The sequence below is a fragment of the Nelusetta ayraudi genome, unplaced genomic scaffold (genome assembly GCF_046127955.1).
Source record: "Nelusetta ayraudi isolate G7.1 ecotype Tasmania unplaced genomic scaffold, CSIRO-AGI_Nayr_v1 ptg000003l, whole genome shotgun sequence".
Lineage (NCBI taxonomy): Eukaryota > Metazoa > Chordata > Actinopteri > Tetraodontiformes > Monacanthidae > Nelusetta > Nelusetta ayraudi.
Genome location: NW_027466053.1, coordinates 1,408,319 through 1,430,525, shown reverse-complemented (window position 1 = coordinate 1,430,525; position 22,207 = coordinate 1,408,319). Strand labels below are relative to the sequence as shown.

At 46.2% G+C, this 22,207-nt stretch overlaps 2 protein-coding genes across 4 annotated transcripts in view; one reads left to right on the top strand and one right to left on the bottom strand.

The window, feature by feature from the left end:
- Positions 1-13,943, bottom strand: part of nbeal2 (neurobeachin-like 2) — a 38,637-nt gene extending 24,694 nt beyond the window's left edge. The window contains exons 1-10 of one of the 3 annotated variants that reach the window (XM_076027948.1): positions 13,260-13,943; positions 5,641-5,729; positions 5,298-5,480; positions 4,393-4,474; positions 3,962-4,074; positions 3,624-3,706; positions 2,622-2,707; positions 2,197-2,500; positions 1,068-1,174; positions 657-746 (exon numbers count right to left, since the gene is read on the bottom strand). In XM_076027948.1, the coding sequence (XP_075884063.1) occupies positions 657-746; positions 1,068-1,174; positions 2,197-2,500; positions 2,622-2,707; positions 3,624-3,706; positions 3,962-4,074; positions 4,393-4,474; positions 5,298-5,480; positions 5,641-5,729; positions 13,260-13,334 (1,212 nt within the window). In that variant the 5' untranslated portion in view covers positions 13,335-13,943. Of the gene's footprint in view, positions 1-656; positions 747-1,067; positions 1,175-2,196; positions 2,501-2,621; positions 2,708-3,623; positions 3,707-3,961; positions 4,075-4,392; positions 4,475-5,297; positions 5,481-5,640; positions 5,730-6,662; positions 6,882-13,259 lie in introns of those variants that run through there. The other 2 variants (XM_076027957.1, XM_076027964.1) reach the window with 2 other exon arrangements.
- A 609-nt stretch (positions 13,944-14,552) lies between these two features.
- Positions 14,553-22,177, top strand: ccdc12 (coiled-coil domain containing 12). Its single transcript, XM_076027990.1, has 7 exons — positions 14,553-14,709; positions 16,256-16,326; positions 19,325-19,404; positions 19,530-19,591; positions 20,334-20,368; positions 20,454-20,530; positions 21,846-22,177. The coding sequence occupies exons 1-7, from the start codon at positions 14,626-14,628 to the stop codon at positions 21,923-21,925; spliced, it is 489 nt and encodes a 162-aa protein (XP_075884105.1). The 5' UTR covers positions 14,553-14,625; the 3' UTR covers positions 21,926-22,177.
- Positions 22,178-22,207: the final 30 nt, after the last annotated feature.

The window sequence follows — 22,207 nt, the reverse complement described above, 5'->3', positions numbered from 1 at the left end:
CTTTATTTTTCGTAATGAAAGTTGGCATCACTAAGACAGACTAAAGCAACTAACTCCCAAACTACAGGCAGAAATGAGGCGACTTCAGGCCCCGGACACGAGCCTGGTCCTTCACATGGGAAAAACAGGAACATCATGTGACAAAGCAGCCAGGAGGAGAGATGGAGAAAAGACATGCAACTGTAAAACAACAACAACAACAACAACAACAACAACATGCTTGAGGCAAAGCACAGCATGCTTGTCAACAGGGAATTCAGCGTCTGATTCGGAGTTTCATCTAAAGCAGCAGAGCCAAAAAAAGAATTCCTCCAATTAGCCGTATCGGCTACTGATAATTAGCGCACGGAAAGCTAACCCATCCCGGCCTTCAGTTGCCTTGCTGGGTTCAGTTTGAATGGAGGAGTGGCTCAGATGGGTCAGATCGAGTGTTCAGGACGGACAGACGAGGCAGATAAAACAGGGAAGTCCAGACAATCACTGGCTACCAAGGAGGAGCTACCTGCTTTATTTACAAATGAGCGCAAACCAGACTTCCTGTCACGCGCTTCCTGTTTGAATAGAGCTGACTGCTTTGACGGAAAAATAAGAAGAAAGGAGCAGAGGCTGAATTTCCTGCTGACAGACCAATACTGCCAGCGAGTAGGGGAAAGTACCTGGTCCACTTCGACCTCTGTGAGTAAACACGTGGTGAGGTCACAATAAATCTCGCGCTCGGGCCTACCGAGTCTGCCGCTCTGAAAGAGCTGCTCGCGCAGGTGCACAGACAGACAGACAGACAGACAGACAGACAGACACAAAGAGACGCACAGTTAGACAGCAAGTCATGAGTGAGTGGGAGGCAATGGAGACATTTTCTTTTTTTTGATGATCCGTCTTCTCCTCTGAGGAGGTTCCACCACGGTGCCCGTGGAGTTGCCAGGCAGAAAAGCAGTAACCTGGAGGCGAGCACGTCCTCGAGACAGTGCAGTGAAACCACAAGAGAGACACAGACATGATTCAAGGAGGTGACAGACAGACAGACAGACAGACAGACAGACAGACAGACAGATGTGAAGAGGGCCGACCTTGCTGTTCTGAACGAGCCTGAGGATGTGTTCAAAGCAGTTGTTGTTGAGGAAGACGGCCTGGAGGACTGGTCTGTCGGGGCACTGCAGGATCTCGGGAACGGCGGCTGCAAGGATTTCAAGGATGAAAATGTTGACAAGACAGCAGGGAAATCAAGCATTTCACCTCGGAAAAAGATCCCCAAAAGGCCTGGTGCACTGAGAAGAGCAGGAGTCACTGGAGTCACAGGAGACACAGTCAAGTTTTTTGGACCCGAGAACTAATTCATGGGTCCTGAGTCATGTGACCAGTTAGGTGAGTTCATTATCATTAATGATACTGATCTATGTGAAGACACTTAGCAGCAACTATTCTTCCTGGGGTTTAAAAATCACAAACATTTCTCAACACAGGTGAAAATTCACACATAAATGCATGAATCCACAAATAATACACACCATATTCAAAGATTTCACAAAGAATGTCACTCTTGGGAACAGAAATGATGACATGAAGGAGGAAGTACAAAGGTCAACGTCAGCTTTGACGAGGCATCTATAAATAATGCGACAGCACCATCCTCTCCTGGTCACAGGAACAGAACAGAACATGTCCTGACAGATGTGTGTGTGTGTGTGTGTGTGTGTGTGTGTGTGTGTGTGTGTGTGTGTGTGGTTACCATCCTGACCAATGGTCTCTCGAGTTATGGCACGGGAGACTGTGTGTGTGTGTGTGTGTGTGTGTGTGTGTGTGTGTGTGTGTGTAAACACAACAGTTCACAGAAGTTTGCGGATAAGATGTGCTACTTTAACCAATGTGATGGTATCCTGATAAACCCAGTCAGGTGACTCAGTGGCCGGACTGGTGTGACGGACCATCATGCTCCTCTGAGCAACACGCTGCTGCTGCTGCTGCTGCTGCTGCTGCTGCTGCTGCTGCTGCAGGGGGAAGTAGGGGCGTGTGACTTCCCATGATGCCTCGAGTGTTGACAAAATAAAAAAAAAACTTAAAATAAAAAGTTTGTTTGTTTCTCTGAGGGAACCCTCCCAAGGGATCAATAAAGTATAAAGTATAATAGATCGATCAATTGATTGATTGATTGATTGATTGATTGAGTGACAGAACAGAACAGAACTGAACTCTTCTTACTCAGCATTTGGCTCTGGAGGGAGATGAGACTCTCTTCCCAGCTCTGGCCGTCCTCCTGCTCTCCACTCAGCGGCCGGTTCCAGTTGAGGAGCCGGAAGTAGCTCTCCAGGATGGCCCTGATCTCCACCTGCCGCTCAGCAGGGCTGCTGCTGTGCAGCAGGTGGATCATGGCCGTCAAGCAGCGCAGGGTCAGCCGGGGCAGCGCAGCGTCCTTGGCCTGGTCCGAGCTGCGGCAGCACCAGGCTCGCAGCACGGAGAACAGATCCTCCGCCGAGCGAGGGGTGATGGAGAGGAGGCCGTTTTTCTGGCAAAGTTTGGAAGGAACAATAAGAATGCTAATAGTTGCAGTGACCGCTAATGATGGCTTGCTTTTGGCGTGTGGGTGAATGAAAACGGTAATGAGGAGTGCGGATGAGGAGGCAGACCTTTCCTCCGCTGATAACGGCCCCCTGGAGATGGACCAGCCGCAGCACCAGGGGTTCTGGGATCCGCTCGCTTTCCTGCAGACTTTCTGCACACACAGGGCGAGTTCAAGAAATCAGCCATGGCTGGAAAACACTTACAATATGTTTGTCTCTTTATTTGAACCCATCTCTGAATGGCAAATGTCTACGTCTCAATTATTTTCATCTTCAAGTTCTTGATTTCATTCCCTTGTAAAACCAAGGAACAGTTTCATTTTGAAAAATAAACGTTCCCACATAATCTGCGCATTTATCACAAGAAATAATGTTACAAAAAAAACAAAGAAAAAATAAAGTGAAATAGCTTCCGGCCAAGACAGTCACTTTCCTTTTTAGTTCCCAAGTTACAGTTTAGTTAATACCATTCATACAACAACACAAACCTTTAATGACAGTGTGTATTGCAATCAAATCTAACCAACGTCATTCATTATATTTCCTTAACAAACTGCCTCAAGTGGTTTTCAATGGAATGTTTGATTTGAAATATTTGGTTTCTTTGTAAAACTGATTCCTATTACAGAAACACAACATTTCACCAATTTAGTCCCGAATCTTCTTCTTTTTTTTTTTTTTAAAGATCTCCAATTCTTTTGAGTTATACTTGCGATCTCTTTAGTCGATTGGTAAAGATTAGCGCCCGCATTTTCGCCGTTAAATCCAAAGAGAAGCCATGCAGTTACACAATTGCCGCTAATTAAAGCCGACTATGACGGCATAATCCTGCTAAACCTTGCACAGGCCGGCCCTGCTGAGATTTCATCACTCGGCTCAAACATCAGCAATCGCTGACCAACATTGGCTTCTATTCTTAGACACGCTTAGACTGAAAACCTGAGAATTGGAAGTTGAACAATGACTGTTTTTTTTTTTTTAGCTCCACTCTCACGCTGAGAGTGGCGAGGTTGGTCGCAGAAGATGGCTCGTTTGTATTTCTGCTGATGGACGGCGGCCGTGTCTCACCGTGGAAGAGAGCAGGCAGCTCCCCGGGCAGCTCCAGCGGTGAGAACTTATACTTGTTCCTCTCCAGCAAGCTCACCTCTTCCCTGCATCACACAAAAGGTCGGGGTCAGCGCTCGCATCACAACACCCAGTCTGCCGCCGAAGCTGCTCGACGACACCGAGGCCCGATTCAGAGGCTTTACGGGCCGTCATCTCGCACAACAAAGGGTTGTGCGAGATGTTCAACACATCAGGTTGCCTGCTGGCCTTCTTGTCTGGCTAAACTCCACTTCCCACACAGTCACAGCAGCAGTTGCAGGCAGGGCACAGCAACGCAGCAGCAGCAGCCGTGCACTCACCCTGCCAGGCGCCTCCTCCACGTCTGATAAGGGTCGAACAGACTCTCGCACAGCACCAGTCCGTACTGCACCACCGGCTGCAGAGTCGCAGGATCCCCTCGGCCCGTCTTCAGCTGCGCCACAAAACACAAGATAAGCAACTCATCCGCAGCCCAGGTACAGTACAGCTATCTTTAGACCCGCTCCCAACGTGCCACAAACACAAAGCATTCCAGCTCCATGAATATACAAACACACACACCCACTTCTTCTTTCACTGCAAACAAGTTGAGTGGCTTTTGAGTGACAGTGTCAGTATCCCGCTAACAAAGTCGCTTCCACTTAAACAGTAGCTCCGCTGCCTCTTTCACCTCTTTGCGGCGTAACTACGTGAATGACAGACGGAACTTGTTGGAGCTGAGCCCAGTTCACTTCAGAGTGAGGAACCTCACCTGGTCGAGGCAGAAATGTAAAAGCCGGATGGTTTCGAAGACAAAACCCGGAGCCTTCTCTGTGTCGATGTTCTCCATGTTCCTGGATGCAGAGGGAGAAGAGCAACAAGTCCACCATAACATCTACACACTGCAGTTTGAGTCTGAGCAGTTTATGATTAAGGACAAAAAGGGTGAATTTCGAAGTGTGCTGAAAGGTCCAGCGTGTAACAATTAGTAGCATCAAATGCTAACATATCATGTTGCATCCTATTGGGTTTGTGTTAGCTTGTGCTGTCTGATGCCCCACTGGATCTCAGTGAAATCACTAAAACGTGGTGGCAGCACAACAGACTCACTGCCTGACTTGTGTTAATGTTCTTCATGTAAATATGCTTATTATTGGCGACAGAGAACACAAACACAGCACTTCCTCGTTTATCGATCAGGCCACTGGTTCCCTTTAAATATTCAACACTGCTGTGACTCTCTGCCACTCGTGCGGCGCCATCTTGAGAAAATTGTAATTTATGTCAATAATAATGTACATCATTTGTAAATTAAAGAATTAAAGACTAAATGTCTATCTAAAGTGAATCTTGTTTGATCGCTGTTTGTTCCCTGTTAGCCTATAAATATTTTTTATTTTAATATAAACTATTAACATATAATATATATAAACTAATATAAATTCTTTTCTATTGTATTGTTGCTGTAATTATGCAAATTTCCCCAATGTGGCATTAATGGAGGCTTCTTCTTCTTCTTCTTAAATGTTCCACAGTGGTCCTTTAAGATTCAACCACCAGAATAAATGTATCCCTTACAGTGCGACAGATTGGATTGTAAAATCTAAAGAAGGAAAAGACGACGCGCCGCCCTGCTGTCAGGGGTTTGCTATGACGACATGCGGCGAAGAGTCCCACCTGCAAACGATGATGAAGAACTTGACGAGCAGCAGGGGGCGTGGCGTGCCGCCGCCGCCGCCGCCGCCGCCGCTCTGCTCGGTGGCGACCGAGAGCTGAGCCGTGCTCTCCCATAGCTTGGTGCCCAGGAGCACCAGGACCTCCCTAGGGAGCAGGGGAACTTCGGAGCTGCACTCCTCCAGCCTGGGAGGGGGTGGAGGAGGGGAGGGGAAGGTGTGGTGTGGGAGGGGCAGTAGTGGAGAGCCAAAAAAGAAACGAGGGCGGCGTTTACACACAACATAAAGACGTGGAGATACAAGGCGGTATCTCTGCCGCAGGGGTTCAAAGGTCAGCGAGCTCTCACCTCCGAGGCTCCAGCGACTGCACGTCAATGAGCCTCTCGAAGGACGCCACAAACGCCTCCAACCACTGCTGCAGGTAGTTGACGTCCTTCTGCGGGCGAGAGGGAGGAGCCAGTGAGTCAATCTGAAGAACTCTGAACAAACTATCATGAGACTGTCGTTTGCACCGCCGTGGAACATTGAGTGAACATTGGTGATACGGTGTGAAAATGCTTCTGTCTCAACGACTTGACCTCTTTTTTTTGCAACAGGATGTTGCAGACTGAGAAAGACAGAGAGGCAGAGGGAGTGGGGGGGGGGGGGGGAATGCCACAAAATAACAAAATCAACAGGTTCCCTTGACGTGCTTCAGGCCACAGCGAAGGAGTCTCGGCAGCTTGGCAGCTTCCTGCCGTTCCGCCGCCCAACACCGGCAGCGTCTTTCACTCTGCTGCATTCAATTATGCAGAGACGCTGATGATGTTGCGTTGTGCTGTGCACGAGCGCCTGCTATCTCGGGCCTCATCGGAGCGAGCGTCACAACATATCCTGCCACTCTTCCCTCCCTCACATCAGGCGCCTCCATCTCAGACCACAAGACCAAACAGCCCGAAGCAGAACCAGAGAGTTTCAGCTTAGGAGGAGGTCAATGTCAAGCACCAAAACACCTGAGTAACAGCCGAGTAACTTTTCTGATTTTCCCGAACCCGAGCTCGATGACTTCACCACCACCAGCACCCCTGCGTGATGGAACACCTCCAGGTCACGCCAATGTGCTGCGTTGCTGTTTTTGAGGCAGCCTCTCCTGAGCCGACGCCGTGAGAGAAGACTCGGCTTTTCTCCAGCTGAACACCCACAATGCAAATAACACTTTGCGTCATAGTCAAACAGGTGCCTGCTGTCATCGCTCAGTAAGAATGTCACTATGATAGACCTCCCACCCTCCAGCCAGACCCTGCAGAAGTCTCTCCAGCACCTGACTGACTCTGCTGCTGCTACAAAGCGGCCTTTCCTAATGCTGCATGTGGCGTTAGCTGTACATTACCAACTGGCATGGACTTCTGGGCCAGTCCATCTCTCATTGTATGCGGCGGCGCAGGCCGCCAGGTTCCTGAAGAACCCGGTCTCAGTCGTTTGGTCTCCAGGCGAGCAGCTAAGACGCTGCGCTGCAGCAGCCACCGTGCAGCGTCCGACTCGGCTCCTGCTTTACTGTCTTTTAAAAGTTGAAGAGAGCGAAGCAGGAAATGACATGCCACTCATGAGCAGGGCTGATTTCCTTTATGTTGCGACTCCCGCGTCAGACCCCTTCCTCTTCTGACTCTTGATGTGAGGGAGGGACGGCCAGAGGGGGAGGGGGGCGGAGGGAGGGACACCCTCCATTTCAAAACAAAAACAAAACCACTAAAAGAAGTTCCACCGCACTGCACAACATGACCGCAACAAACAAGTATTTGTAGAGCATCAGGAGTTTCCCAGGGAGATAATGGAGTAAAGATAGATTTAAAGAAAGCAGGAATGTGTGTGAAGTTGTAAAATTTTATTTTTGAAATAAAATAAATTGATATTGAGTGAGATTCAGACAGATAGCTTAACATAAATAAAGCAAATAAAAGTGAGTGAGTGGGAGAGGCTCAGACACTAATCAATATTTACAACACTCCTTCACTTTTCTTTCACAATTAAACTACAGCAGCTGAATGCCTGGATTCTCTCTCGCGTCACCGACAATTCAATAACAGGGTTTCTGGCCGACAACAACAAATCATTTGCTACTGTTGCTGCCGAGAGCCCCGGCAGGATGTGTCAACTCTTATTCTGTCCGATGGATGACAAGACTTTTGGAATTTTGCAGTTTTGCGTTCCAAACAAAGATGCTTCCGTGTGTTGTTTTTGGACGGATGTGACTGGGTTGGCTGAGCCGCTCTGCTCCTCCTACCTCGCACTGAAAATCATTTGGAACAAAATCAGAATTGACCAGCAGCAAAACTTCTCCAATACATTTGCGTCACTTGTGACCTTCGCTGCCTGGACGTGCCAGAGAGCTGGCAGCGTGAGCGGCTGTCAGATGTCCCACTCAGGAGGGAAGAAAGGAGCCGATGCAGAGCAGAGCAAGCACGAGGAAACTCGCTGTTATTCATCTCCGCTCTCTCCGCACAAGGCCGAGCAGCTGTGGCGCTTTCCACTGCTTGGCATTCTGCTGCTTCCTGCTGCACGAGGCCGAAAGCAAAGAGCACTTTCATTTTCCTCCCCGCCGGCTCCTCTGTTGATAAACAAGCCACACGGAGCCACACGGGGGAATCTAGTCTCCAGGCACCAGAATACATTCATGTATCTCACAGTTCGGCGCAGCGCCATGAATCATAGCACCATCACTGCTACAGGAAGTTCACAGCTCACAACAGCGGGCCGGGGAGGTGGTTTCACAGCTGTATGGATGGGTGGCAGTTAGGTTGTCACTGCGGTCCCTTTCTGACACTGCAGGCTCTAATTAGCCCCTCCCACAAGCTGATGATCAGCGGCTAATCACACACTTTATCCTGCAGCTTGCAACCGCAGAAAAGCAACGTTGTACCGAAATAGATCAGCAGGGTTTTTTTTTTAATTTTTTTTTTAATTGCTCTCACTATCATCCTGCAGCAGCACTATCTCTGAAAGATACTGCATGTAAATACGCTTTGGTTGGATATGTTTAAACAGAAGATACCGTGCTGACCACACAAACCCGGTGCACACGGGAGACTCCTCAATGAGGATCTTTGAGGTCACAGCACCGCCATTATCTACTTTGTATTTAAATTTGTATTCAGAAGAAGGAAAAAACCAGGAGGAACAATCTCAACAGGAGGAACTAGCTGGCTTGAATAAAAATGCATTTCAATCGGAGTCCAGATTAGCCTGAAACCATCAACACCTTAATAAATATTGTATTAGAATCGTATGTAAAGTTATCTCCATTAAGTTCAGAACTGTGAAAGAGAAGTTACTATAAACTATTAACTATTAAGGCAATATATACAGATTACACTACGACACTGCACATATATTTACGTTGCAATTAGTGCTTCAGCGATGAGCCAGAACACCTTGTGTCAAACACAGAATGAAATTCACATCAACAACTTGCCTTTGAAGATATTTCTGCTTCGACAACAACTTTGAACTGCCTTAAATCTCCAGCCGTACAATCAGCCAGCAGTAAAACCAAAGCTGAGCGGAACGTCTCCCTGCTGCCTCCAGACACAATCGGACAAGTCACATCCACGGTGACTCGACCTGACTGATCCGTTTGTCCGGCACCGTCGGTGGAAACATTTACGACCGTCATCCCAGCGCTCCAGAATGAGCAAATAAAAGAGAGGGAAAAAAAGACAGCTTCAATGTGCACGCTGAGTGGCTCTAATTGCTCTCAGCAACGGCAGAAACACGATAATTAAGACGCATTTAATGACTAAACAATAATGCAGGTTTATATTGGCAAGAGACTTGTTTGCAGAGCTGTGCAAGGCAACCAGTGCTCGCTACAGGTGCTCTGAGATACTTGTAGGGCTTTTAAACATTTTTGTGTCAGACCACCGCTAACCTAAAAGCCACTGCACGGGGTGTGTGTGTGTGTGTGTGTGTGTGTGATTTCTTACACAATCAGGGCAAGCAGAGTTCCTTTATCATCAGCAAGCCTGAGCAAGTTTGGCTTTCCTCATCGCTGCAATTGTTGCGATACTGTATTTACTCAGACATTTTGGAATCAATCTTCGGGATTCAGCGCAGACTTATCTCAACATGCACCATCAGGACATCCATTGCATCAAAAAAGCTGGTTAATCCTAAACCTGCTGCCCGCCCCTCTCCCCTACAACACTACAACAACTGAAACAGCTTTAAGAATGCCTTCAATGGCCCCACTGTCATAGACACAAACAGGCAAAACATATTTGCAGGCTTTAAACTCTGTTAACTCTGTTTCTGAGATCTGATCTTAGATCTGTTAAGCGTGCGATGGCAGCTGCCACAGTGTGTTTGCTGGATGAGTCCCAAACAGGACTGCACTGTCTCACACACAAGTGAAGGGGTGTTCACAGCTATAAGCTGATTTATGTGACTATGTGTCTGTAATATTGTTCACAAACATGCCACACCATTCTGTCCTCTGCAAAATATTAAAGCCGCACACACTGTGTGCGTGGCTGTCTGTGTAGATGTGACTTCAATGCTTTGTTTGGCGGCAGTTCACCAAGAATCAGCGAGAATAAAGTTGTAATATTACGCTGGCCTGTAAAATGAGAAAACACGTCAAAGCCACGTGTGACTGATGATTTCTCGTCACCCAAAAATATAAATAAAAGATGAAACACTCGTCACGGCCACAGTTTTCCGTCCAAAGTACATTGTGTACGAAGTAGAATTTGTCACAACTTCTTCCATGTAGCTTCTGAATCACACAGACGCATGTTGCGGTCGCCGTGAGCTGACAAATGACTGGTGCGCTGCTCTGCCTCTCAGTTCTTAGCCTCAGTTCATCTCTGGCAGAACATTTCGAAGTCACACTCCACGTTTAAAGCAAAGTTGAATCATCACATGGTGAGACAATAGTTTTCATCAGCGATGTCTCCTCAGTCACATGATCACATTTGTAGCCAAATAAAATGGAAAACCAGCATTTCCTATTTTCCTTTTTGAAGTGTGATTTACAGGTTTTTAGATGGATAAGTCAGATTTAAAAAGACAAACAATTGATTATATCATTCATGTATTATATCATTTATATAGTATGTCCACTTGTATATGTTCACTCACTTTAATCTGTATATTTGTCTACATATTCTGTATATTGTGCCTATATTAATAGAACCCATATATTATATCTAACTGTATAGAATGTTCATAACACCAAATCTGTGCACATATGAACTGTACATTCATTGTATTGCACTTCTGGTTTGATGCTAAACAGCATTTTGTTACCCTGTACTTGAACTGAACTGAATTGAGTTTCTGATTGATCTCTGGCCACAACAGACGTTTTAGTGAGTCTGGGTGAGTCGTAGAGAGGAAATCAGGGAAACTTTTGTAGCACGTTTGGGAGGTTAAATTTAGGTTCAAAGAGGCATCAGGGGAATAAGAAGAAGACAGAAACAACAAGGACAACCCAGTCTACCTTTACTAGCTCAGTCCCTAAAAAAACACGAACATAAATCTGGGCCATGGTTGATGTCCACTTTGCTTTCCTTAGTGCGTGTGTGTGTGTGTGTGTGTGTGTGTGTGTGTGTGTGTGTGTGTGTGTGTGATGAATCACCAAACAAGGTCTGGGAGTTTGAGCAGGGACGTGTCCGATTTGAACAACTTATTGTACGTACAAACTTGACAAACAGGCAGACAACAAAAGCCGTCGTATGCAGGAGTGTGTTCATGGCAGAAGGATGGGCAGCGAATGATTCTCTTGTGTGCCTGCGATGCGTTTCTGCTGCCTTTTGTCTCCCTCTGAAACACTTTAGACGTTGACATTTCATTCTGCCAAACGCCTCACCTCAGCCACTTTAGCACGTGCCCGGTATTCCTGCACGCCACTTCCTGATTCCCTGAGAAAGTCATTGTAAACTCTGTTGCTAGGGCAAAGGAGAGGCAGGAGAGAGGCAGCTCGCTGTGATGGAGATGCTGCATGCAAAGGGTGATGGTGGTGGTAGTGGTGGTGTGTGTGTGTGTGTGTGTGTGTGTGTGTGTGTGTGTGGTGGTGGTGGGGGCGTGGCATCTACAGTAGGTCCCTGCTCCTTCACACAACACTTAACAAGAATACACTTAAACGTAAAGAAATAAATGCATCATTTCCCGTCGTGAAGGATACCAATACTTAAACGGATCTAGACTATTTAGGAATGAACTGCAGGGGAAATCTTGCTGTCCTTCCACTGTGATGGAAAAAAGAGGCTGCTTGTTTCCTCTGACCTCGGGCGTGGAGGCAGATTGCAAACACATTAAAAAGTAATCATTTATTCACAGCCAAACTTTTTTCTTTCTCCCCCCGAGAGACGACATTATTCAAGCCGTAGATTGCTCTCTCCCCCCACCCCGTTACTAACCCCCTCCTCTTGTTAGCAAACCTATCGATCACACCGTACTGGTTTATGAACTCAGCAGCAGCAGCAGCAGCAGCAGCAGCAGCAGACACACTGCACTGGGATTAGAGGGGTTAAACTCTTATTTTGTTTCCTTGTTGCAACACGTAAAAGTGCAGTGTCACTAATACAACACATCAACACTGTCAGGGGCAGAGCTATGTGGTGGCCATGCCCACCCCGTGGCGGAGGGGGAGGGGTGATTAGATAAAAGGTCCAACACTTCCACACTACAGCATCTCAAGTCACGTCTTTGTTGATTGATGGACAGTATTTTTTTTTTTTTTTTTTAAATATGTATGCATGTATTTAATATGTACAATGTATTTCTGACTGGAGGACTGACCTTGATTTTGTTCTTGGTGGAACCAAGACACTCAAAGAAGGAATTTAATGTAACACTAACCCTCATCCATCCATCAATCAATCAATCAATCAATCAACTTTTATTTGTGCAGCGCTAAATCACGTCCAAAGGCGTCTCAAAGCGTCTTTGTACAATGTGGCAAAGAAAAGCTCCCCAGCGGGAAGAAACCTTGAACAGATCCATACTCCAGAGGGTCAGAGGTCATCTGTTTATGACCAGCTGGGGTGAGAGGTAAATACAAAAAATGGAGAGAGAGAGTGAGAGAGAGAGAGAGAGAGAGAGAGAGAGAGAGAGAGAGAGAACTTTAAATAGGCTTAAATGTTAAGTGGTGGGGTGGTATAGCCGCTGTGCATGTAGAATGTTTGCCTATGTTTGGGAGGGCAAGCCTAGAGCAGTAGGAAGAAGCTGATATAGGTTTGTTATCATTAATAATATTAGCATTTGCTGTCTTCTAATTCTCAGGCATGGTGACAGGCTGACTGTTATACCGTCACACTGAAAATATTCCATAAATACAACTACAGCAACAATTGAAACAATAAAAAGAGTCGTGTAGTTATTTCAGGTATCTACTGATCACCCACCCACCCCCAACAGAAACGGCTCAGCCACTGAACGCTGTATATTGAATTCAGAAAAACAAACAACAGAGGTGTCAGTCTGGTGCGAACTCCCCCGAACAGGGCAGGACGAGGCACGGCAGGGTGAAACAGGAAGTGGCCGCCGTGACACACACAGGTCTGTCTGCACTGCAGGTAGGGCAGCATCAGAGCCGTCCACTCGGAGCGGTGGTCGCTTCCACCTGTTTCTGGGAGACACTCGCCGTTTCCCGTGACTTGAGCGGCTCAGTGGCACGAACGGAACACTTGATCACACTACGGTTCACAGTCGCGACTCCACGGCTAGGCTAGTGCACAAGCACGCCACTAAATAAACGACGATCGCTACCGGGGCTATCGTTAAAACCCAGCCTGCCAACCGAATCGTGGTCACACACTCACGTTTAGAAACTTGAAAGTGCCTTTGTGAGTGCCTGTGTGTGTCTGTGAGTGTGTGTGCGTGTGCGTGTGCGTGTGCGCGCGCGTGCGTCTGAGGAGGTGGAAACCCCTGCCGCCGCGACAACAGGTGTCAGCGTCAGCTCCTCTTCCGCACTCGCACTCGCACTCACCTTTGTGTAGTACAACATCCACAGCTCGTACAGCCTTTCCTTCGATGCCATCCCGCCGCCCTTGTGGTTGCTCATTCCGTCACCTCCTCCACCTCCCTTGACTCCACTCCTCTTCTCTTCTTGCCTCGTCTTCTCTCGGCGTATTAAACCATCGGCGCGGCGAGCGCAGTGAGAAGCAGCGCTGCCGTCCCAACTTCTTCCCCGATGGCCGCAGGACGCGACGCGCTCCCGTGGACCATTCCTGCCCTGCGCACCGGAGCGGAGGGAGGAGGGTTCTTCTAAGTTGTCAGCAGCAGCAGCAGCAGAGTGGCATCGGAGAGGCGCCCCTATCAGCCGATCAGTGTTGAAACTGAACGAGCAGGAACAGCAGTGCGCGAGAAATGAGCGTGCGGAGGAGGAGGAGGAGGAGGAACACCCATGTCCGCATTTAGAGCGAGCCCTGTTGCTAAAGGATTCCTATTGGAGAGAGAGAGAGAGAGAGAGAGAGAGAGAGAGAGAGAGAGAGAGAGAGAGAGAGAGAGAGTTCCCCACGGAAGCCGCACATGTTTCTCCGGTTCAGGCGCGTCCCTGCCGGCCAGCTGATGGGGTCCCTGCCGCCCCCACCCCCCCACCCACCTGCTGCGTCTTTGGAGTAGAAACGGTATAGAATTGTGCGCAACTGGTGTCAGACGGTGTTTACACCGTCTGGGACACAGGGGACACAGTAGTAGTTGATCGCGCGGGGGCGCACCGTGCGCACACAGGTAAGGCTGACATTCTTAAAGACACACGCGCACACAAATACAAAACAAAAACACAGGCTAGTGTGCGCGCTCCGATAAACAGGCAAACCGCGAGGTTCAGCCTGTGCCATTTTAGAGAATTAAAGCAAAGAGTGTGTGAAAATAAGTCAAATTCTTTAACAAATGTTCAGTATTTTGACACAAGCACAGAAAAATACACTGAAGTTCCGTTTTTGTACTGAACGCGACATAACACCACTACTGGCATGCATTTGTGCATTACAGAGGTTAATGCTCGCACATTGTCTGATTCATTATGAAATACCTCGTGCGATCATACCGTGTATGTTTTGTTTTTTTCTCTCAAAAATAATTGTTAGAATTGTCACCATCCAAAAAGCCAGTTAATACAATAAGAGTCCACAGTAAGTAATTTGATCATGTGACCTTTTTAGCCTAAAATATTTATAGAAGCTTTAAACGATGGACCACGACTTGATAGTTCTATTTACAAGAACGTAACTCACATGAGCAGGTCAACTTGCGATCGATGTGATCGGCGATTGTCTTGACATCCTTGGGCGCATCAGGTAGTCGATGCCAGAGAGACTCGAGCGGCGTGACTGACTGCTTTTGAAACAGCCATGGAGAAAGATGTTGGTTCTCTGCAGGACCAGGCCCTGAAAAGAAAAGAAAGGCTGAAAGCTTTAAGAGAGAAACAGCTTCATGTAAGTTTTATGTTTTTGTAATGATATATCTGGTTTTTCATAAACTACTCTTTTGTTATACGGTGCCGGAGTTGTTGTTAGCCGACCTAGCTTGTAGCTAACTTTAGCGCGCTGCTGAAGTGCACAAATGAATGAAATATTCTGTTATGAAATTTGTTTTCTGCTGTAAATGCAGATAAATAGTCGTGTATGAAATGTTGACTCCATTCACCGAGGTTAAACATGGCAGACGTCACCTAATAGCATGCGGTAGTTTGCTTATGTCGGAGTTGAGAATTCTCAAATCATTGTTACCTTAAGTTAATGTTCGAAAGATTGACTCTTTGATGAACTATTTGTTAATTTCTTCTGCCTCCTGTTTTTGTCATGTAACGACTGTTTGGTAACAATTTACTGTAGCAGATTACTGCTTCATTAATCATAAACTGGCATATCCGGCGAAAATTGCTATGAAAAAATACCCAAAAGATGCATTCATTCTTTGGGGATTTTCTTTCAAAGACCCGATTCTTTGAATTCTTTGAACTAGCTTACGTACACCAACAATTCTTTAGCATAGTTAAACCCAACAGATATCGCCAATTGACATTAGTCCCTTGTGCTCCTAAACACACACACACACACGCACACACGCACACACGCACATGAAAAATGTGTGGTTCAACTGCAAAATTACATTTTCATATATATAATGTGCAGGGAGGGAAATGGGGGTCATTTGAAAGTAAATATGCAAAATACTATAAAGTAATATTAAGATGCTCAGCAATATAGTATATAACACAATCCCTGCTTTGGTTTTACAAGTCAAAAATTCCCACAATTGTTTTTACTTTTACATTTTCATACCACTAAACACTGTCAGTATTGACACACACATTCTGCTAATCTCACAACATGTTTTTGTTTGAAAGCTGACTGTTTTGAATCCTTGAAACAAACCATTTCCCCCGACTCCACTCAGTCTTTTCAGCTGTTGTCATGAATTCTTCTTGCAACAGGAAATCTTGTTCAATATGTGAGCCACTGTTTTCAATAAGCTCATGTTGAACACAGGCATGTTGGCCTGGCCAGCAATGTTTGAGAAATGCTGGCGGACATTCCTGTCACAGAGGCTTGCTTTCCTTTTGGACTGCACTTCAAGAATGACTTAGTTCCCATATTGTTCTAGCAGGTGGACAGGAAACCTCTTCAGGAAAATGCAAAATGGGAGGAGTGTGGAATACTTTGTTACCCGTTCTCACTGGGGAAATATCATTCTTTTTCACAAAGCATTCTTTTCTCTATTGTTTTTTTATGTAGGTGGGTTACGTCAGGACACTATCTGCTTGGCTACAGTGGTATACTTTGCCATTTTTTTTTGTAAATCTAAATCAAGTTACATATAACATTTCTAAAAGGGGAAAACCTTGACTTTTTTTTGTAATAGGCTCGAAGAAATGCAATCTGAGCCTGACTTTATTATGGGCAGTTCATTACTTAAACAAGTGTCTCAGCTTCAGGAGTTCTTTTGTCATAATGTGAACCTTCTGACCACATTTTTCAGGGGAGACAGGAAGATGGAGAACCAGAAAATAAAAAACCTTCATTAGAGGAAGATACAGGGGAGCGGCACAGGTAGGTTTCTCACACAATGCACCAACATTGCTTTGATGGCTGGTTTCTCTCTCTCTCTCTCTCTCTCTCTCTCTCTCTCTCTCTCTCTCTCTCTCTCTCTCTCTCTCTCTCTTCTTTCTCTCAAGTAGAATTTAATCTTCCATATCATTTTTTCTCTTCTGTAACTCCTACAATTGGCTCTTTTTGCGGAACGTTATCCCCTTTGCAAAGCAGCATGTGTCCCAGGCAGCGCAGGTTGTGAAACATTGTATTTACACTGGGCTGCATCTAAGCCGCGCGCCCTCAACTGCTCAAATATCCGGCAGGTTGCTCAACTCAGCTGGACGAGTCAGTTAGGAAGGAGTCATAATCTTTCCTGTCCTACAGGACCTTTTTTTTCCCCCCATTGTTTATATTTAATGACTGCACTATTGGGAGTGCCACTGTTCTCAGTCGGGAGTCTGTCAGCACGGCAAAAACAGCTGAAGACCATAGTGGCTCATTTTGACACAAGATAGATGCCTTGTGAGTTTTTCTTTAAATTTATTTAATCTGTGTGTGTTTTACTTGGCCCAGACGTATGTGTGCGTGTGTGTGTGTGTGCGCGTGTGCGCGTGTGTGCGTGTGTGTGTGTGTGTGCGTGTGTGTGTGTGCGTGTGCGTGTGTGTGTGTGTGCGCGCGCTCGCACTTGCATGTAACATATCCAGTGATTTGTATTAAAATTTCATGGGGCATCAAATTGTTTTGAACAAAAAATACTAGCACAGACAAACATGGCAGTCCACGTCTGTATGGTTGTTGTTGTTAAAGTGACAGATTTATGAATTTACCATGCACAACAAGGAGATGGTTTTAAACCTGCATGGGATTATCTTGCATTCCTGTTGCACAAAGGGCTCTGGCCGTACAGGTTTTTCTGTTCCGTCTCATTAGAACGGCTGTTTTTAGATAGAAGGTGAGGTAAGCACATTTCTAATGAAATGAAATCAGCCTCCCGAGAGATTCACTAATGGCATGCTAGTTCATTTATTTATATCTATGTTTTTTTATCATAGCTGTGATTCATGTTTAAATGCAAAGACACCCTGGAGGTATCTTGCTCAGGTTGCTGGAAATGAGTGCAAAGGTTTTAACAACACCACCGCACCTCCTCTTCCTCCTTCTCCTCCACCTCCTCCTCTCTTGGCACAGCTCACTCTAAACATTTTGAGAGGGCCACATTTCGGTCAACTCCTGAATTTATTAGTGGTCGTCTTTGATGCTACAAACCCCCTCGAGTGGAGACGTGTAAACACACTCCAAAAGTTTGAGCGCGCTGATCTGTGAGACCTGCGTAAAAATCAGAAAATATATAAATAGTTTGAGTTTTTCCTCCCGCGGGTGCTGGAACTTTGGCAGTGTTTACCAGGACGGACGTGTCCTTCCCAGCTGCTGTTTGTCTTTTTAAATAAATATCTTTTTGACGTTCACCAGCCCAGTGGCACATGTTGACTTGTGTTTATTGTTTCCGCAAGATTCCCATGATGTTGGTGACCTCCAGACATTTTGTTTTAAAATGCCACCGCACTGTCCAAAAGGTTTTGTTTACTACATAAAACTGGCCCCCGCAGGTCTTAAGACCCGACGACGACCTTTGCGGTCTCCGTCTTCATAAAGCTGCAATAAACGACACCGTAAAGTCCTGATATTCCTACAGAAACATTTGCTGAGCACAAGTCAGCACAGTGGGTGTTTCAGAACTCGGATCGTCGTTGCGGCACCGCCAGCGCTTGAGAGCCAATAACGCTTGTTTGGTTTTGCTGATAATGAGCTTCAGGTGAGCATTGACGCACGGTGTGAATTAGCTCTGCATCACGAGCCTGGACCGACGTGTAGGTGCACCCAGGAGCGAGAAGTCTCTAATTTCATCAGGCTGTGACCTGCTGCAGGATGATGAGTAGCAGCGGCTGGTAGTCTGGCCTGGACAGGAACCTTCTGCCTTCTTCAAAGTAAACACAGAAACCTGCCGGCCCTTCAAGTCTGTGCATCTGGACCCCGTCGCTCTCTGAAATTGTAGTTCAGACGAGAGCAGAGCTCATTTCCACTCGTGTGGTTGATAATTCACACTAGTGTTGTAGTGAAGACGGCGCCAACCGAGACCTAATTTCATATTTGCTTATATTGTTTTTATTTATTGCTATCTTTTTTGCACCTATTTTGAACCATTTTGAAAGATAGTTCAAAATAGGTGCAAAAAATGGTTTTCAGAGATGAGACCGAGACCCAGTAAAAATGCCTCAGAGACCGAGACCCTTAAAAAGTGGTCTAGACAAAGAGCAGTCTCCAGGAATACATCACTAATTCACACTTTAATCAGTCTAGGTGCTGACGAGGTGTCGGGCATTTCGGGGAGGATGAATCTGATTTAAAATGAGCAACGTCCTTCACCAGTGAGCAGGCGTCTTTGGTAGGAGATCGTCTATGGCAGAACATGACCGGCGTTCCTGCCCGCTGCCCATACAAGGCATCGGCCTGGGCGTTGTCGGTGGCGAGGTGGTGACAAATGTATCGAGGGCACCGCTTGCTTCCCACCCTGCGAGCCTCGCAGCAGCTGATAGGGCGCCGCCGCCGCTCCTTCTAATGCGCACGTCCGCCAGCCAGGCCAGCCAGGAATTCTCCTGTGTGATGAAGAGCCATGGCGATGAAAGGCGGCGCGATGCAGCGGCGAGCTGAGCGGAGCGGAGCATTCCTCAGCTGTCTGCGCTCTCCTCCTGCGAGGCAGGTGGAACATGTTAATCAGACGTGTTCACGCAAATAAAGAGGGCTTTCATACACCAAACTGGGCCTTCAGGCATTGGACGTGCAGCTGTGGAGGGTCTGCAGATGGTCTTTAATCTTGCTGTGTATATCTTCTCCTAGACTGCCGCCTCCTGGACGGTTGTAGTAGCTCAGAGAAAAGCAGGACAAGCTGTTGACGCGCAGTCAGATCGCAGCCTTTGTGATTGATTGATTCCACCGTTCTGTTTCTCTGCGTCCCCAGAGAGCTGAAGCTGAGAAACTATACCCCTGAGGACGAAGAGCTGAAGCAGCGGAAAGTCCCCAATGCCAAACCTGCCGCAGGTAAACATCCCTTCAATCATCAGCCACCTTCTGACTGAGGAAAAACTCCCAGGCGCAACTCCAGTGCCGCCTTTTTTCCTTTGCCGTGGCACGTTGTTGACTTATGGTGACCAATTTGTTTGCAGTGGAGGACAAACTCAAAGACCAGCTTGAGGCGGCAAACCCAGAGCCCATCATTGAGGAAGTGGTGAGTAGCTGCTCATCTGCAGTGGTCCAGTCCGCTTTATACTCATCTGTCCAGCAGCAGCTGCTTCCAAACAACACAAAATCAGAAGCACCATCACGCTCAGTCATGCATGAAGTCTGCATGCACTGTCGCAATGTGAATGTATTGTAAGCAACACAAGATAGTGAATGCAACAGTCACTTACAGCTGGACTTTGATTCACGGACGAACTGCAATCATAAAACTCATTTGTTGAAGAAAAAATGAATAAATAATTGACACACTTATATAAAAACTTGTAAGTTAAGTTATAAAATATCTAATGATGTATATTAGAAATCTGTTCATGATTAGTTAACCATCCACTAATATCTACTAATAGCTTTTAAATGTCTTATAAACAATCATTATTATAGTTTGACCTAAAAAGTCAAAGTTTCAGCAATCAAATGCAAAAACAAACACATTTTCTGAAGCGGCACTAAAGCAATGGCTGACGCTCAAAAAGGTCAGAACAGGAAACATCATTTTAATCACATTTTTAAGTGGGAAAGGCAACGTTGTGTCAAGGAAAACCAGACTGATGCATATATTTGCGCAGTTTTTAGTGGTTGTACAGTCATTTGGGACTTTTTCCAGTGGTTATACAGCGTATAGCTGCGCATCACAAAGACCACACCACTGTTCATTTGCATACTGGAGTTCCTCTGCTCAGTCAGAATGAATACAAGCAGGAAAAGACTGAACGTGTTCCCTCCCGCAGGACTTGGCTAACCTCGCCCCAAGGAAACCAGACTGGTAGGAACCAGTTCCATCATTTTGCTGCACCTAAAATTCATGCCATAACCAGGATAACTGATGCTGATGAAGTTTCTAATTGCAGGGATCTGAAGCGCGACGTGGCAAAGAAACTGGAGAAGCTGGAGAGGAGAACGCAGCGAGCCATCGCCGAGCTCATCCGTCAGTATTCCACCCCAGCCTCATGTTGACGCGCTTGACTGCCGTCATCGACTCACACCCCTAGATAAACACACAGAGGTGTGAATTATTAATTGCTGATAGCTTCAGGGCTTTCCAGACTCCGCTGAGGGTCGAATCCATCTGATGACGACTGCAGTGTTGTTCCCTCTGTCCTGTCATCAGCAGTCTAAAGATGGCCGTATTTGTTAGAAACGCAAAACAGTTTTTCCGTATTAACGTTGTGAAGGTCCTTAGACACACGGGGAGCAAATTCGCGAGGAGATTAATTTTCCTTTTGTATGATGATTTTTAATTCTTTCTCTTCCTCCGCAAACGTGGAGCCAGTTGATGGAGCAGTCCTTCAAATTGTCTGACAGACATTCTAAAGTACTGGCCAAATCTCACTGGGTCAAATTTGAGCTCCTGCATGGTGGCGTTGAACTCACCATCACCTCTTATGTGTGTAGAAGGCGGCGGTTCATTTTACGCGTGTAAAACACAACTTCTCGGTCGCCACACTTTCACTCTTTCGTTTAAATCCGTTCCGAAAAGCTTTCTCAATGAGAAGCGCATCCAAAGAAAGATGAAAAAAATCTCTTATGGCGACAGGAACTTCAATAACGTGGTCAAAAAACTGTTTGTAACCGCCGCTTCTTAACCAAACATTTAGTATCTTCCACCTGCACCGCTGCGTCATCATCTGAGCTCTATATCCACCTGATGCACACAACACGACCTCTCAAGACAGGAGAAACAAATAATAATAAACATTTATAACAATACAATAAGCAGAATATTCATGTCCACTGTAAACTGAGGTTCTAGGCATCCGAAAGTCATGCAACACCTCTCTCAAGAACAATATTAGGTGAACCCAAAGACTTCTATTATTTTTATTTTTATTTTTTTAATGCAACCATCACCAGGATATCATCACTTGAGGATGTAGTCCACTCCATTGTTTCTTCTTCGGCGCCAAACTTTATTCGCTTAGCAAATTTTATACGCATGTCCGCGTACAGAAAAAAATTAGTCGCCGAAAAATTCACATTTTCACATCGCTTTGCCTGTTTCCCGGTGTGTGAGCACCTTAAAACTTTGTTTAATCGCAATACAAAGTTGCCACATTTTGTTTTTAAAAGTTTTATGTCAGATTATTTGGGCTTCATAAATTCAGTGAACAATATACATCTTTGGAATTGGATCTGAGGCAAACCTGACCAGGACCCGGTGTCACACATCTGCCAAGCTTGTTCTGAAAGGAGGCCGTTCCTGAATGACTCAGATTGACGAGTGTTGGTGTTGTATCTTACAGGGGATCGTCTGCGAGGCAGTGAGGAAGAGTTGGCTGGAGTAGTGGGAGCAGTCAGAGCCGAGGAGGGAGACTCGGACTGATGAAGAGGACCTGCACAGCGACGGTTTATCAGTGAAGCATCGCACTTCTGACAGAGACGGATGCCAGCGCCACTGCAAAGAGGAAATGATCATGTCACAGCGTTATGTTAATATTTTTGAGCTTGTCTTTGTGGGTTTCAAATGAAAATTAGCACATAACATTTTATGTGGTTCATGTCGGTGCAGCGCTCGTGTTACCAGTAACGATTGATTGCAAGATTTTTATATTTTGGAGTAAAATAATTTTTCTGATGCCGCTTTGTGTTCTTTCCATTTGCAAAA